This window comes from Tachysurus vachellii, chromosome 19 (assembly GCF_030014155.1).
Source record: "Tachysurus vachellii isolate PV-2020 chromosome 19, HZAU_Pvac_v1, whole genome shotgun sequence".
Taxonomy (NCBI): Eukaryota; Metazoa; Chordata; class Actinopteri; order Siluriformes; family Bagridae; genus Tachysurus; species Tachysurus vachellii.
Genome location: NC_083478.1, coordinates 8,909,781 through 8,927,675, shown reverse-complemented (window position 1 = coordinate 8,927,675; position 17,895 = coordinate 8,909,781). Strand labels below are relative to the sequence as shown.

General features: G+C 41.9%; 1 protein-coding gene across 1 annotated transcript in view; it reads right to left on the bottom strand.

The window, feature by feature from the left end:
• ephb2a (eph receptor B2a) overlaps positions 1-17,895 on the bottom strand; it is a 60,558-nt gene that overhangs the window by 16,600 nt on the left and 26,063 nt on the right. Inside the window, exons 4-5 of the mRNA XM_060893925.1 lie at positions 9,614-9,769; positions 7,640-7,975 (exon numbers count right to left, since the gene is read on the bottom strand). Of these exons, the coding sequence (XP_060749908.1) occupies positions 7,640-7,975; positions 9,614-9,769 (492 nt within the window). The remainder of the gene's footprint in view (positions 1-7,639; positions 7,976-9,613; positions 9,770-17,895) is intronic.

Here is a 17,895-nt window from a genome sequence, read left to right as displayed (position 1 = left end):
TGGACAATCTCCGCCACCCAATGTCGGGATGGCCAGCGCGGGGCTACCAGAATCAATGACAGACACCGCTCCCTCACTCTGGCTAAAGTGGGGGAGATTAAGCTCAGAGGGGGAAACGCATACAGAAGCACGTCCGGCCATCGATGGGCCAAAGCATCCACACCCAACGGTGCATTTGCGTCCACCAGGGAGAAATACAGAGGGCAATGAGCGTTTTCTCGCGAGGCGAAGAGATCGACGGCAGCCTGACCGTACCTCTGCCATATCTGGCTGACCACCTGAGGATGGAGTTTCCACTCTCCGTACAGGGGATTTCCCCTGGACAGTAAATCCGCCCCTCTGTTCAAGATCCCCGGAACGTGAGTCGCCCGGAGGGACAGAAGCCGTGTGTCGCACCACACGATCAGCTTCGTCGCCAACCGATGCAACTGAAGGGAGCGTGTGCCCCCCTGACGGTTGATGTAAGCAACCACCGTGGTGTTGTCCGTTTTCACTAAAACATGCCGACCTCTGAGGAAACTCAGAAAATGTTTCAGTGCCAGCCACACCGCCAACAGCTCCAAATAGTTTATATGTTCGTGCACCAACTGTGGTGGCCACGCGCCGTTCACAGTCCTGCCCATTAGGGTTGCACCCCAACCCTTCAATGACGCGTCCGTTGTCAAAGTTATTCTCGATGACACCGCCCCTAAGGGAATCCCCGATCTGAACGTCACAGGGCCTTTCCAGTGTCCGAGCGCTTCGACGCACGCATGAGTGACTCTCACCGGTCGGCTGAGATGCCGGCGAGAGCACAGACGCAAGCGCGCGATCCAGCGCTGAAAATCCCTCATTTTGAGTAGCCCCAAACGCACTACCGCGATCACCGAAGCCATCAGCCCCAGCATTCGCAAGCACAGCCTGTACGGGACTACTCGTCCCCTCTGAAAACGAGCGAGACATTGTGTGAAAGACGCTATTCTCTCTTCCGTCAACGTGACTCGATACGAAAGGGAGTCCAAGCCGAGCCCTAAATACTCCGTATGTTGAGAGGGCACCAGCCGGCTCTTCATCATGTTTATCCTGAAACCCAGGTCTCTGAGGTGATACAGGACAATCTCTGCGTCTCTTATGGCTCGCTCCCTTGACGACGAGCATATCAGATAATCGTCTATGTAAGACAATATCCTTATGCCCTTGTCCCTCAACGGGAACAGGGCTGCCTCCACACACTTGGTAAAAACCCTCGGAGCTAATGATAGCCCGAACGGTATAGTTTGAAATTCGTATGCTGTGCCCCGGTATGCAAACCTGAGGAATTTCCTGTGAGAGGGATAAATATCTATGTGGAAGTACGCGTCCGCCAGATCTATCGTAACAAACCAATCGCCTGGACGAATCGATCGACACAGCACCTTGTGTGTCAGCATTTTGAATGAATACTTTCTGAGGTGCTTGTTCAATACACGTAGATCCAAAATGGGACGGAGGGCTGAACCGCCTTTCTTTGGAACTACGAAATAACGGGAATAGAAGCCCTGACAGCTTTCCTCCCCGTGTACCACTCTGATTGCCTGCTTGTGCAGGAGGGTTTCGATTTCGGCCGTCAACACACGAGCCGATTCTCCCTCGGCCACTGACATGATCAGCCCGTTGAATCGAGGCGGTTTCATGGCAAATTGGAGCCTGTATCCCCGTGACACTGTTGCTAAAACCCACGGATGAGCCACGCATGCGCGCCAGCTGGCTATGCGGGTCGAGAGAAGGCCCCCGTACACTTCCGCCCCGCCATCGTCGCGCAGTGATGACGTCATCACACGCGCCGTGCGGGCCCCCGCTGACGGGGAAGCGAGCACTGCCCCCAGCGGAGGGACTGGGGGAGCGCATTCCATGCCTTTGCATTTTTCGGGATTTTTTAGACATATCGCCCTCGGCTGTTTGCCTGGCTGCGATAGTGCAACATTTATTTCCATGTGTCTCGAACCCGGGGAGCATATCGCCCTCAGCCCGTGGCTTGGCTGCGATAATGCATGCTTTATTATGAATTCCCCTGTGTGTGTGAGTGCTTGGTGACACCGCACATGGCTCTGACCTCCCTCTCTTCGTTGAACTGGAGGAGAGCGAACATAATGAGCCCCTAACAAACTCAGAACAGAAGGGCTGAACTCCCGCCTTCTTCTCTTCGCCGGCGGAGAGAGAAGGACCGGGGAAAAACCTGTGCGTCAGGTCGCACGCTTTTTCTTCCGTTCCTCGGGGTGGGGCGGACGGTTCCTAGCCGCCGCGGCCGCAAAAGAATGCTTACCCCAAGGTCCGGAGCCATCTGGACGCGGTCGCTGACCGACCTGTCCGCTGTGAGCTGGTCTCACAGCTCTCGCGGCCATCGGCCTCCCCCTCGATGCTGCGGCTGCTGCGAAGCCCTGCCGCGTCGGCTGAGGGGGTGGTCGCGCCGCCTGCTTGCGCGGCAAACAGAGGTGAAAAGCCTCATCCTCCTGTTTTCTGAGGGTGCTGGTTTCTCTCATTTTCTCGAGAGCGGGCCCGAATAAGCCCTTAGTCGGGTCGTAAGGGGCATCCATCACCTCCGCTTTCTGAGCGTCGCCCAGGCCTGACAGGTTTAACCACAGCGCTCTCTCACCTGACACGGCCAGGCCCATTACGTGGCCACAGCCCTGAACCGCGCCGCGTGAGGAGCGCAAAATCAGGTCGTTCACCACACAGATCTCGTCCCAGAGCGCCGGGTTCGGTACACCCGAGTCCAACTGGCGCCCCATCTCCTCCAAAATCTCCGCTTGATATGCTGACAGCAAAGTCACAGCATTCAGCGAACATACGGACTGCCCCGCGTATTTGTACATCCTCTGAAAGGTCGCGGCGGTCAAGCGGTCCGTCTTACTTGGCAGTGAAAACTGCGATGAGGAAGAAACAGATTGCCGATTCGGATGGAGGTGGAACGCCACCGAAGGCTCCACCGCTGGGGGTCCGGCCAACCCCAGCTCCTCCATCCCCTGAATCTCCAACATCGAGTGTCCCTTGGTGGGGAGCTTACTCTTAAAGGGGCTAGACCAATACCGAGACATCTCCGTCATGCACGCAGGCACGGCAGGCAAGAGCTGTCTCGCTGCCGAGTGGGTCGGCGGCAGCCTTTTCCCATCGTAAAGGTCTCTCACGGCACCTTCGGCAGCTTTGGCGGCTGGCCAGGCTAGGCCCAACTTTGCCGCGGCTCGTTTGCACACTTCGTGCAGGCTGCTGTCAGCCGGGGGAGCCGAATCGGTCGTGCTAGGTGGTCTAGACTGTTGGACTGGGAAGGGGGAATTGTCCTCCTCCTCTTCGTCGTCCATACCCAGATCGAGGAGGTCAGAGTTAGCATCGCCATCTGCGTCCTCGTCCCCCAGTTCATCATCCACCTGCATGAGCAGGCCATCGAACCGCGGAGGCATGTCCGGGGACTCGGCTTCCATCATGTCCGCCCAGCTCTTGCTAGCTCGCGGCAGATGGGCCATATCTGTCGAGGCAGCTTCAGACAGGCAAGGGTCCTGCTGGTTAGCCACCGACACTTTCAGCCTCCTTTCCAAGATTTTCACCGGCAATGACGCACAGTGAGCGCATGTCTGCGGGTCCGCTAGCGACGTCTGAGCGTGCTTCGGGCCCATACACACTATGCACATAGGATGAGGGTCCCTGCCCGAGATGGTAGCTCCACATGATGATGGACAAGGGCGGGATACAGCCTCCTTAGTCTTCGACTCATGCCCTTTGGCGGGGGTAATTGCCGTCGACATAGCGTAGTCTAAAGACTCGTCACAACACGTTAGCCTGTTAGACTGTGGATTAAACCTCCGGTAGGTCCGCCTTGACGCGCAGACCGAAGCAAATTAGATGCTATCTACCGCTGTAACTAAACACGCAGCAGGAGGTAAGAATAGCTCGCCACGACGCGGACGCTACTCCAAGTGTAGGGTTTGTCACTCACCACAATCCCTCTACTGATGTCGCGTTCGGCGACGGAGTCCAATAACGGTCCGTCTATTGAACAGTTAAGCAAGATCAGCAGGTCGGGATGCGCTGAGAGAGCTTGCTGCAGTCTCCCACGGGAAGAAAGCGCGAAAAAGACAGGGGTCGACCTGGCTGATATAGGCAAGGCGGAGTCTGGTCGCAGGTCGACCTGTCTGTCAAAGACAGACGTGGTGTCATAAGAGCTTCCGTAGTTGGTCACGCCCAAAGCGATTCCCATAGTGAAACACCGAGCGAAGTTAGAAAAAGAACTTGGAGATACAGTCTATATATATGTACACATACACTCACCGGCCACTTTATTAGGTACACCTGTCCAACTGCTCGTTAACGCAAATTTCTAATCAGCCAATCACATGGCAGCAACTCAATGCATTTAAGCATGTAGACATGGTCAAGACGATCTGCTGCAGTTCAAACCGAGCGTCAGAATGGGGAAGAAAAGCGATTTAAGTGACTTTGAACGTGGCATGGTTGTTGGTGCCAGACGGGCTGGTCTGAGTATTTCAGAAACTGCTGATCTACTGGGATTTTCACGCACAACCATCTCTAGGGTTTACAAAGAATGGTCCGAAAAAGAGAAAATATCCAGTGAGCAGCAGTTCTGTGGGTGCAAATACCTTGTTGATGCCAGAGGTCAGAGGAGAATGGCCAGACTGGTTCGAGCTGAAAGGCAACAGTAACTCAAATAACCACTCGTTACAACCGAGGTATGCAGAAGAGCATCTCTGAACGTACAACACGTCGAACCATGAGGCGGATGGGCTACAGCAGCAGAAGACCACACCGGTACTAGTAAGGTGTACCTAATAAAGTGGCCGGGGAGTGTGTATATATATATATATATATATATATATATATATATATATATATATATATATATATATATATATATATCACATATTTGTGTGTGATGATCCCCTAAAAATGCTGCGCATGAACTACTTCTTCTTCAAAAAAATTTTTGTGTGTGTGTGCTGTAGCAAAGATAAACAGAATGTGCAGACGACAAGTTAAAAAAATAAATCAGCCTACAATTTTTTTTCTTATGGATATGAGAATTGTGTCCCAGCTTGAAGAAACTAATATATTTTCTACCAAAGAAACTAAAATATGGCAGATTTCAGGCCGAATAATATGGATGGAATTACATGCTACATCTGAGTCTAATTGTTCCTTGTGTTTTGTGAGGCAGGTCCGCACTGACAGAAAGAGCCACACAAATGGAGCCAGAAATCTTTTATATTTTCAGAAATTGTTCAGCTCTGCCAAAGTGATCTATTTTCCATTTCCCAGTGTGCTGTAAGCACTACTCCATCACTCAACATCTCGCTCGGCCTTCAATTTATGATAAATGCAAGTAGTGCTCTCACACAAATTCATGTGTCCTTGTGGTATTATGGTAGAGAACCGGAGGAACCAATTAGGTATGCTTCCATCTGTAAAAAATTCAAAGATTTCTGCACTAGCCAAGAAATTTTCCACTCCTGTACAGGACAAAGTAAAATCCTAGTTAATCACGTTTTTGAACCATTTCCTATAAAAAAGGCTTTATTGTATATATACCTAGACACCACGTAAAAAGCCACAGGAGAGGTTTCATGTTATGTGGAAGGATATTTATTTAATATCATAGAACCTCAACCACTTCAACTCCAAAGATCCATCAGTGAGTCCAGACCTTCAGTGCACCCCAGAATTATTGGCCCAGAATTACTGAACATTTTCCAGTAAAACAAACTGGCACTGTTTATCTTTCTTCTAATAAAATAAAATCTCATTAAAATTACAATTTCTTTAATAGAAATGTCTCTCAAAATTATAGGTGTCCATATTATTCATACCCAGAAATATGTTTTTTAGTGTTCATATTGCATTAACAATGTCATAGTAAGAGTAACATGTAACAGTTTCCAACAGTTAATAAATAAGAGGCTGTACACATTAGTAATTAATGGTAATCCATGAACCGTGAATAAATCCCTGAAAATCTCTCATCCAGTCTCTCAAATCAGATGATTGTTATTGAACTGCACAAATCAGGTAATAGATTAAAAAGTAACTATGGCTATAACAAGAAGGTTCTGAACTGTCTGAAATTTGTCAGAAACTGGATCTACAAGTACAATCTTCTCCCAGACAGTGAGTAAGATTATGAAATAAAGAAAAAAATGCCCAAAAATTAAAAGAAAGAAAACTGCTAAATGTCACTTTCATAACAGCAAGCTGTTTGAAAGTCTTGCCAGAAAGGAGCACTTTCTGAAAACAACTCACCTAAACTTCATCATGGGTCTTGTATAACAATTAGCATCATGTGCTATAGTCAGATGAACCCAAAATCAAACATTTTGCTCATGTACATTATTAGCTTCTTTGTTAATAAAAGGAAAAAAAAACAGCATTTAAAAACCATTGAAGTATGTAGAGGTGGATTGTTAATGCTCTGCGGCTGTTGTGTGGCTAGTGGTTCAGTGGCTTCCATGAACACTGATCATCATAAAATCAGTATATTTGAACACAAAATATGGCAGCGGGCTTAAATCTAGACATAGACCACAACAAGCTTTCAAGGCTAAATGGAAGCAAGAACATCAAATTAAACAGCTTCTCCATCAGGTTAGTTGATTCATACCCTAAACGCTTTTGGGCCCAGATCTAAAATTCTTCGTATAAGCAATATAACTAATTATTAATCAATAGGCACTTTGTGTGGTATATAAATTTTGGTGCCTTTAGTATTAAATTGATTTTTAGCTTGTAATCAATAGTTATTTGTCCTCAGCATTTGCTAAAGCTGTGCATGGCTACACAGTGAGCAGCGAGCATTTTCAAAAAACCCTGATTAACACTGACTGCAAAACTTAAGAAAATCTTCCCATGTGGAGGAAAACTAGATTTATTCATTAGCTACTTCTGATCAATTTCAGGACAGCAGATGAAGATGAACTGAGGCAGGAGTGTCAAGTGAAGTGAAAGATGCTACATTAGAAACAGAGTGTAGACATAAACAAAAAGGACACTAGACACAACAAAAAAACAGTGTTTTTTAGCAGCTAAGGGTCAAAATGAAAAATGTGGAAATTTGTTCATCACTTGGCTGTCATTTACAAACATGTATGAACTAAAAATGTTCTTTCATCATGATTAAAGCAGTTTTCATACTAGCTCACTCACTGTCTGCTCATGATTTCAGTGATGGCTGACTAGCTGACTTTTAGAGGTGGTTGGTGCAGTGAGGTGAAGTTTCCCAGCACCAGTGAGGCTGTAATGTATACTGACAGGCACACCAGTGTGAACGCTGCCTGCAGAACAGCCAGGTCCAGAGCTCTCATTAAACTGCCCTATTAACGTTTTCTGTGCTCCTTTGAACTGCTGCTTCTAGTTTTTTTCCCCCAGTCCACACCCCTAGGCAATGTGATGTGAACTGTAACTGCCACTCTGGGCTAATAAAAATAAGGAAGCATGAAATATGAACAAGTGTTGAAAAACAAATACAGAACAATGGATTGATGCTAAAATCCTCACAGCAATTGTAAAAATTAGATATCTTTCAAATGAGCCAAGAGCAAAGACCGGGGCTCTTGGTTTTTAATTAAACGTATTTGATTTGCATGTGTAAAGTAAACCGCTAACGGTTTATAAAGTGGCTTACCGGCCTGGTTAGTTGTAATATTGACTGAGGCAAACTGAGGCGAGTAGGGGCTTTGGTCAGAAACACCGTTCACTGCCTGGATCTCAAAGGTGTACTGTGTGTGGGCGAGTAGATCGCTGATGTGCACGCGTGGCTCGATGAGGCCTAGCTGCCGCGGCACAAACTGCACGTTGTCTCCACAACGTGTGCAGGCTCCTCGGCCCGAGCCACAGCTTTTGCAGATGATGTTGTACACTAGGTCATGTCGGCCACCACTGTCACGAGGAGGAATCCACTCGAGCCTCAAGGATGTCTCATTCACACTGGAAATGACTGTCTGAGGGGCGGAGGGCACGGCTATGGGGTGAAAAAGAACACACATAATGACATGGGATACTGGGTCATTATCCAAAAGACATAAATATCATGTAGAAAATGGGCCAGTTCATTCTATTCAGGGGAAGGTTTGTAGATGAGCTGGCAAGACAAAGCCCTGACTCTATTTCAAGGAAACAAGAGATCAAAATAAATTTTTAAGCTGATTATTAGAATTAGCTAATTATTTTAATTGTTAGAAACAAAATCTAATAGCAAAACTAACAGTCAGTAGAAAAACACACTGAATGATGAAATAAAATGCAGCATTTAATCAACTAAGGCTGATTTCTTTCTAGCGCATGATTGTTGATTCACATGGTCTATCAGTGACTGTTGTATCCTGTAGTGAAAACCCCCTTGATAGAGTCTAGAGTTTCAATAACATATCTAAAACCCAAGATTAAGCTCGATAAAGATGCCTTTAGAGGAATAAGTGAAAGTAAATAAACACAATGTCTAAGTTCATCCAAGTTCTAATGACGCTAAAGGACAAACAACAGAACTGCAAGTTTTGTGTTCCTTTTTTTAAACAAACTCTGGTAACCATGCATGTTATTCGTAGGAGACGCTGTATGAGCCCAGCAGGACATGAGAGACTTATAACACTTGGCACAAACACAGCTGCCTATTTGTCTCTCACTGTGTGTGTGTGTGTGTGTGTGTGTGTGTGTTTTTCGCACATCTTTCTTACGCCTACGATGATACTCTGTGCCATAAGGCTCACTTAATAAAACACATACAACATATTAGAGACACACCAATGTGCAAAATACTCAAATAAAATCTGTAGACAGTGACTTTATCAGATTTACATGTTGAACAATGGTTTATTGGTCAAATTCTTTTACATAAAACCTCTCATTTCAATGTTCCCTCAAAATAAGTTTCCATCTGTAACCTTAGAGGCATCTTTGTCTTACTGGTTCTATATAAAAATGTAAATCTTTTGTTTTCCAAGTTAAACTGCTTTCGAAAGATTCAAACTGTTAAATAATGATCACAGATCTCTACTCAAAAAGTGAAACAAGTCGTCCAACGTAGAACCGGATCAACAGTCTGAGTCATTCCTCCAATGATGTCTTGAACACTAAGTGACTGTTCTCCTGTCTATACACTAGGAGCTGATTCTTATTCATTCACACCATTTTGATTGCTCCATTAGTATGAATCGAATCAAAGCAGCCTGGTCCTTCTGCAAGCTCTTTAATCTGTGATGTGTTGAAAAGAGCATTGTGTTTATTATAATGCAAAGCAACACTGTGAGAAAAGTATTCTCTACTTCTCTACTCTCAAACAGAGTGCTGTTCTCATTCACAAATGGCCACTCTTCTAAAAAGCGCAGGGAATTATGCAAATCGGACTGGGCTTGTTATTTCTTGGCTCCTTTTCAGTTACACTAGAGAGTGACATTTTCATTCAGAGTATGCTTCATCCGCTAACCACTTCTTAAAAAAAGGGCAAGAGTTTCCAGAGATAAAACAGCATTCTCTGCATGCTTAGGCTTGTGCAATATGAAGGATTTAGAGATGGATTCTGTGGATCTGTGGTTGTGGGTCATGCCATTGCTGACAGCTCTCAAAACTGTTATTGGACTTGAATCGTTTAAAAACAACGTACTTGTGCAGGGCATCTGTGCAGGATCTGAATCAGTGCGGTAGTAGCCAACACGGCAGACGCAGCTGGTAGCTCCCTCGTTGGTGGTGCGGCTGTTGATAGGACACTGCTGACATGACTGATCTCCCTGGGATGGTTTGAAGAATCCCGAGGAGCATGCTGGGCAAAAACAGACTACATTTTAGACCAATCTGATTAAACAGTGGATTATACTGTATATGTAGCAATACTATTCAACGGTTCTGTTTCTTAACCAAATACTGTGACTTTTCACTCTAAGAAATATTAAACTATCCATCAGTATTTGTTAGAATACAGATCTTATTTTCTGGCTGTAAATCCACATATAAGTAGAGACTGAGAATACATTCACAATACATTCATATGGGCCTCTGTTGCTGCTGGTGAGCTTGGCCTCACACTGTTCTGCTTTTGTCTGACACACAAAGAGCAAAGCTCTACTTAGGAATATCTGACTACTCGCACAAAGGCGATAAAAAAATTCCAGATCCATTTTCCCCCTTAAAACCACCCAGAGGCACACCAGAACCACATTTCTATTTGTGCATCTACATATTTTTATTTTAATGTAATTAGCTTTAACACACAATTGAGCACTTCTCATGAATATTCAAAGTTAACTAGAGAGTTTGGATATTTACGTTTTGTCACCTTAGTGTTAAAATCAAGAATAACACATAAATGTACTAGTTTATGTAATGTTTTCAAAGAAATTAAAAGTGAATCTCAGATCTAAAAGAACTATAATGTTCTATGTAAGTATGTAAAGCAGATTATACAGTAATGACAGTAATTTACCCTTGTGCCACATAACACACACACACACACACACACAGATGCTACTTTTAAAAATAAAATTTATTTTACCTTCAAATGGTTGAAACAGACTCACACATCTTTAATATCTCAGTTGTTGTTTGTGCTGCCTTTCAGGCTTGCTGCTGCTGCTGCTAAATAAATCTATTTGCACTAAAACCTCTGGTCATTTGTTTTTCACTTGCTGTAAAAAAAAAGCAACCAAATTGCCTGTTCATTAAGGCAGACATGCAAAATGGCTGAGGTGTGCTATTCCGCTCGAGCAATCCGTCACAGACCCTGTTAGGACATCAGCTTGCGTGTATTTTTTGCAGGTAACCTTTTTTCCTACACACAAACCATTAGGAAATAAGATACCTTCTAGTATTTGCTGACTTTGGTATATGATACGTATCTGTCGCATTGCAACTTGGCAGGTAATAAAGTCTCCTAAACTTTTCTCTTCCATCTTCCTGCTGATGAAAGGGTATAGTCCCTCATCTCCTCATTACAAATCAATCAGCAGCTTCTAGCCAACATCCATATAACGATACAAAAACAACCTTGTCCATAAAATAGAGTAATAATAACCCGAGTCTGTCTGACATTTAGAAATGAATAAAGGCAAATTAAATACGTGACACATTTTGTGTAGGTGCAAGGCAGTCTGCTTCCCAGAAAACACGTTGAGCCTGAGTGAGCACAATGAAGCTTATTCTATTAGGCTAATATCTCACGGTGGGTTTGAAAGCGGTACATTAGTCTTGGCTGTATCTTTCCAAGTATGTGATTGATGACAGCACGTTTGCTTTCCATCAGGAGGAATATGAGGATTACACATTCTCCCATCAGTTAGCCAAAATGATGGAGGTCCAGCATGAGGTGTTGGTTATACGCCAGTGGGCTGAAGGCTGAGTGGCAGAAACACGATCGGACTGGAGTGGGATTTAACAACGGCGCTTCCACGGGGAGCAACAAAACAGAGTACAAGGAAAGCAATATCCTGCTAATTTATAAGCCATGTACTGGATATCAGTACAAAATTGTTTAAGAGGCAGATGGGAATAAGACTGAAAAAGAGAAGGAGAGAGTGCACTTGTGGATTTGCAGCTCTAGATTTTATACTCCTGTACTAGTGTGTGATTTCTAACTCGGTGAGTTTATGATGCTAATGCAATATACAATACATAGAACGCTTACTTTTGACAATTATTTCCACCAAAAAAAAAACTCCACATAAAGCAACTTCTATGAAAGAGTACAACATAGGATCTGAAGGTCAAAGACATTATTTAATTATTTAAATATTTAATATGACCTTTCATACTGGGGATCGTCCTTACTTGTGACTTTGTACTATGGATGACAAATACTTTTTTATGTAGTTTTAATTAAAAGAATCAAGTTTCAGAGAAAAAACAACATTTACAGGCAACTTATCTTAAGCACTTTCTATACTATACATCATGTGAACCAGTTTTTAAACATACTGATCATAGCCCACTTGCTGCATACAGATTGCATGTGTCATGCCAAATATTATTATACTGAACAGATTCAGGAAATAGGTCTAACTCCTTTTCCCTGCAAACACAACTGGGGTTATAAGTCATGTAGTATTGTGCTGCAGTAAAGCAGGTATTATTAAAATGTTTAAATTCTCTGTAGCCTAAGACACAGAGACTATTTAACATACAGAGAATATAGATTGTACAGAAACCATCGAGATTTTAAATACTAGTGTTACTGTACCATGTTACCGGCAGCCTTGCGAGTTGGAAATCTGGCAATAATTGGATTTATGTGCATGCAATCAGCATGTGTGGTGATAAAAGTGGACCAGCACCTGATACCCACCATAAAATCTGAAGATGGATCACTGATGCTTTGTGTGTGTTTTGTAGCTGGTACTTCAGGGCATTCATTTGAATATTTATGGCTTCATGAATTGTGCTAAGTCGAAAATATTTCTGTCCAAACCCAGATCTTTCCTGGACATCACAAACATCACATTATAAGAAAAAAATACTGTTTTAAAGAAGAAATTTTAATTGTTTTTTTGTGATGTTTAATATTTAAATGTGCCTATATGTTAGAATGTTTATATGCTACAGCACTTTATATCATCAAAATATAAGGGTGCTAATAATTCTGGAGAGCGCTATTCTATACAACGAATGTGACTGACAGAAAGCCCTGTATTTTATTCTCCTAAACGCAGCAGTCACTAGCACTGCAGCCTCCTTTCTCAGACAACTGTAATTACATAACATATTAATGCAAGTGTCGTGTCATAGATTAGAGTTTGTAGCCGGTGTTGAGGAACCTTTATCTAAGCTTTCACATTACTCTTCTCTGCTTTCCTTAGCTTATTTCAGCAGGAAGCTGGCTGAGTATCTTTCCATGTCGTTTCACACAGCAGGAGCAATATTAATATCCATTAAAGGTGGCCTGATGCACTCTAACGCATCTCTACAGGAGATGCCAAGAGATGAGCTCCATCCAGTTCATTACCATTACGCTGAATCTCAGCATGTCATAAAAGAGACCAAAAAAGAGAACATGATGCTCACTGGTGGCACGGATGACACGGCGTGGTCACCAATTCATACTAAGGATGCACATAATATATTTTTGCTATAGACAATTAAAGATACATGGTTCACAAAATGTGATTTTAATACTCTAGGTATTAATACAATACATTAATACAAGAAGTAAACTCTAATTTCAAGTGCAGCTTTTGTATAACAAGAAACAAGAAAAATGCTGTTAATAAAGTATTGTATTAAATCCACCTTCTACAGCCAATTTAATAGGAACGCCTGTCCACCTTGGCAGCAGGACGGTGCAGAAACTCACGATACAGATGCAGGTCAGCTAAGAGCTTTAGCTTATTTTCACATTCCTCTAGGAAGGGAAAAAAATATGTTTTTACTATGGTATGGTTATGGGCCTGTCTCAGACCCATAACCATACCATAGTAAAAACATATTTTTTTCTCATAATCTCTTTACAACCAAGGTAAGCGGAAAGATATTTCAAAACCCACAGCACATCACACTTGGAGTCAGATGGGCTACAAGAGCATAAGATCACACACTGCTGACAGCCAAAAACAAAAATCTGTGTCCGAGTCCGGACAGCTAAAAATTGTGAAATGACTAGACGATGGTTTTATGTGTTGTGCTGTTGCCACATGTTTGGCTGATTGGATAAGTGCATGACTATGCAATGGTACCTATTAAAGTGTTTGGGCAGTGTACATTTTACATCATTATAAGTGGTTTGGGACTGCCGATGGAATGTTCAGGAAGGAAATCTCAAATGGCCGCAATAAATAAATATGATGGTACACATCTGCCTAATGCGCTTAATATTTAAATAGCTGAATCAATAAATCTGTTCTGGAGGTCTGCACATATTTTTATGCTGGAAGAGGTCCCCGGCTATGAATGCTACGAGAGGTAAATCAAATCAGTACAAATATAATTTCACTACAATAATTTGAAAATAATCTCTTAGGCATCAGTCACATATGCAATACCGACTAGGAGTAGTTGATGAAATATTGTTTGAACATAAATACTTGTGATGTTTGGTGAACTGTAGGTGTGAAGCTGAAAACAGCGGCAGTTTTGGACAAGTTTTGGACAAACAGTTTTGGACAAGTCAGCAATTAAAATCTCAAAGCACATATGGTGTTCAAGCCAAATTCTGGTTTCTGTATCCAAGTGTAAATCCACAGTCAATAAATTATGCAAACCATTAATGATCATATCGCACATCCTGGCATTAGGCATAAAACCTGTGTCAAAATCAAATTAGGATGACGACACCACCACTGAGAGGACACATGATCACCATACTGTAGGTATGCATTTAGATACTAAATGTGAGTAAATATTCACAGATGAAAATTATGGCATTATAATGATGATTATGATAAAAAAAAAAACTGGGGCCCTTGTGAGAAACTCCAAAACAATGAGATAGCTACCTACTCACATGAAAAACGGTCAGTTAGTGTATTACTGTAGTGTGTATAGTGTGTATATATTAGCTGAGTTCCCCCCCAAAAAAATGTATTACATTAAGTAGGAAACTACAAAAACAAATATCTACAAAAAATACAATTTTACTATCTTTAAAAATCTGAACCAATTCTAACTTTCTAGTCAATTTTCTTTCTTTTTTTTCTTCAAGTAACAAACTTGTTAATGGGATGTTTCCTGAGATGTTATTGTACAATCAGAGGTCTCACTAACAGGGAGTTTCTAAATTTAGGCATTTGGTATTTGGAATATTTAGGCTTTAGGAGTCCTTGAAATTTCAAAATTTTAAAAATAGGGAAAAACAACAGTAATTTCTGCCTGTGCAAAAGAAACCTCTTGTGCAAAAGAAAGTCTCAGAACTTAATTAACGTGCTAGACCTTAATTGACTTCATGGGACACTTGGCTGGTCAAAAAGTGTCTCAGTAATTACAATTCTGTGACTCTTCAGACCTTGTGCTAACACTCAGTAAACATGTGCTCTTCAAAGCAGCTAACTGAGGATATGAAAATGAATCTACTCGATGCCTAACAAAGCAGGAAAAGGCTATAAAAAGATATTAAGGCCCATCCAGCTCACAATTTCCAGTGTCTATAATGCCATTAGGAAATGGCAGTTAAGGGGACCTGGGAGAGTCAAGGAAAAATATGTAAGCTAACCTTAAAAACAGATAAAACTACCAGAAAGGTAACACAATGTTCTCTTATGACACTTAGGATGTGCTGGAGAGATTTAGCTAACACATAAGTGGTGTACCATTTTACTCTGAAGCATTACTTGCACAAAAATGATCTGCATGGGAAAGCCTTCAGAAATGAACCTTACCTGCAACCAAAAGTAAAGATCTGATGTATGCAAACAATATCTCGTTAATCCAGTGATGTAGACTGAAGAGGTAAACATGAAACTCGGTCACAATCATCGAAAGTATATTTTGAGAAAAAAAAGCAGCATTTGAGAAAACGAGCACCTTGCTTTGAGGGTTGGATCTATTATGTTTTAAGGTTATGTGACCCAGAGACACAAGAAACATTGCACACGTAGAAAGAGGAATAGATTTTAATATGTAATCAATCAAGAAAGTGAAACAAAAACGAATCTTAGACATGATGCATGTCCTAGATGGCGCAATAATATCTCAGAACTAGAAGTGTTCTGCGAGGACCAGCAAGTGAAAATACATTAAATAAGAATATTACGACTATAAGCTTTTAATAGTATTAACATTAACCTGTGAAATCTGCCACAGGGGGTGTAACGACTTCACAGGATATCCAAAGAAATCCTGACAAACTCGGACACAAATATGACACTTAATAAGGATACAAAAAACTCCAAAAACTCGACATGAAACAGTGGGAACTTGATACAATGCTATATTCATTAAAACTAAGCACTGACTGAATACGTGGCTCAGCTTTCCATTTTCAATTGATTAAAAAATAAAAACAAAACAAATGAAATGCAATTAATCGATTCTTTTTAGCAGTATATAATACGATTAGAAATGTATAAGAAAGTGTATAAGAAAGCTTTTAGAAAGTGTATTAGAATGCATGAACATTAAGCATGGTTAATTAATCATTAGATCTCCGGCAAAGGTTTTACCGGTCTGTGTCACTAAAAAGGGATGCGTCTGAAGCATAGGGCTTTTTATTTTGTATTCTGCTGTTAACTAGCTCTTTCTAGCTCCGTATGTATCTGTAACCAGAGATGTGTTTAGAGGTTTTGAAGCTCTAGAGGAAGTGCAGTGTGGCCACTTTGCGGTATTAATGCCAGTGTAACATTTTGCACCACAACCTTCAGCTTCATAACTAACAGGGGATCCAATGTGCACCAATATAGCAACCCTTGAAGATTTCAGTATAGCTTTTGTTATTTTTCCCGATTAGGACTTTATTGGCTTGTAAAAAACAATGTGCTTAGGAGATGTAATTCTCTGGAACCCCTGTAGACTATCCTAATTAAAGAAAAAGCAGGAATGCATGTGGGCTTGATTAAGTTTGAATGTTTATTACACCTCACATAATATAAATGGTATTTTATAATGACTTTATTATGCCGTGTCTTGAATGCATTGTTCAATATGCAGACCTATTCTTCATAACGTTACACCGCTACAGCATACAAGCAGCTGGTTTTTTTTGGAAACACCAGTACTGCAGTGCTAAGCAGATATGCATATGCAAAGGCCAAATATTACAATAAAATTGTGAAAGCAGGACTGAGTATGAGGTAAGACTTGGAACAGTCAAACTATATCTAAATACAATTTATTACTGTCATTTTGCAGACAGCATTGGCCACATATGTATTATATATAATTGTAAAACTGCATGGACTGATTCATTTTTTCCTCTGCTCTGGTTCTTTGCTGTGCAAGATCCAGCCTGAATAAATGAATGTCAATAGGGAGAGGGCAACAGACAGACAGACAAAAAAAAAAAAAAAAAAAAAGAGCTTGCATACAGTATGCATGGACCCGACAGGCAACTGAATTCCAGCTAAGATGAAAGCCCAGACATCACATGATCCGACAGTTCCCAATGCAACACACACACACACACACACACAGCATGCTACAACATTATTTTACTGTTATTATTTTACAATCTACTTTCAATGGTACATATTTAACTGAAATATATTCTCCTTGCACATTGTTTAACCAGTAAGTTTGGTGTGAAATTCATTAGCTAGTTAGTTAACTAAAACAGGGTACAATGAGATCTTTCACCCGAGAAAAAAACCTGAGCTAATAACAGGTCTCAGAAGCACTGTCTCTCTGCTCACTTTCCTGAACAACACATTCTGATTTCACGTTTCCGTTTTTTCGGTGAAATTTGTTGTATTTTTTTTTTTTTTTTTTACAAATTAGTAAAAACAAAAAGCAACAAAACAAAAAAGCAATATTTTGGTAGTACACCAAATGCACCAGTTTTTTTACAGTAGCATACTATACAATAAATACACTAATGTTTACTTATTAAACACAAGAAGCCTACAAAAAATGTAAATTTTTTGCCTGCTAAACATTTTTTATTTTCCATTGCTTGGACCCGGTAATATTGTCCCTTTGTATATGTAAAAAAAATTCTGACATCTGTTGTGCATTGGGTTAACTGTCTGCTGTATTGTAACACTGCACCAAAGCTCTTTAGCCATCATCTTGTTTTCATCATCGGGTAGCCTCATTATCTCCAGATGACTTCCGAGGGAATTTGAGCAAATTTTCATCGCCTACCCAAAGGACTTGCGGATTAGTCCTGGATTCTTCAGAAAGGCTATGGATTATCCAGCAGGCTAGACTGGAGCCCGAGAGGCACTAAGACAGGAATCCAACGCTTTAAAAGCCCAAAGAGAGACTAGAAGCCAGGCCAAAAGGGCCAAAGCCGACAGCAGATGACAGCCTAAT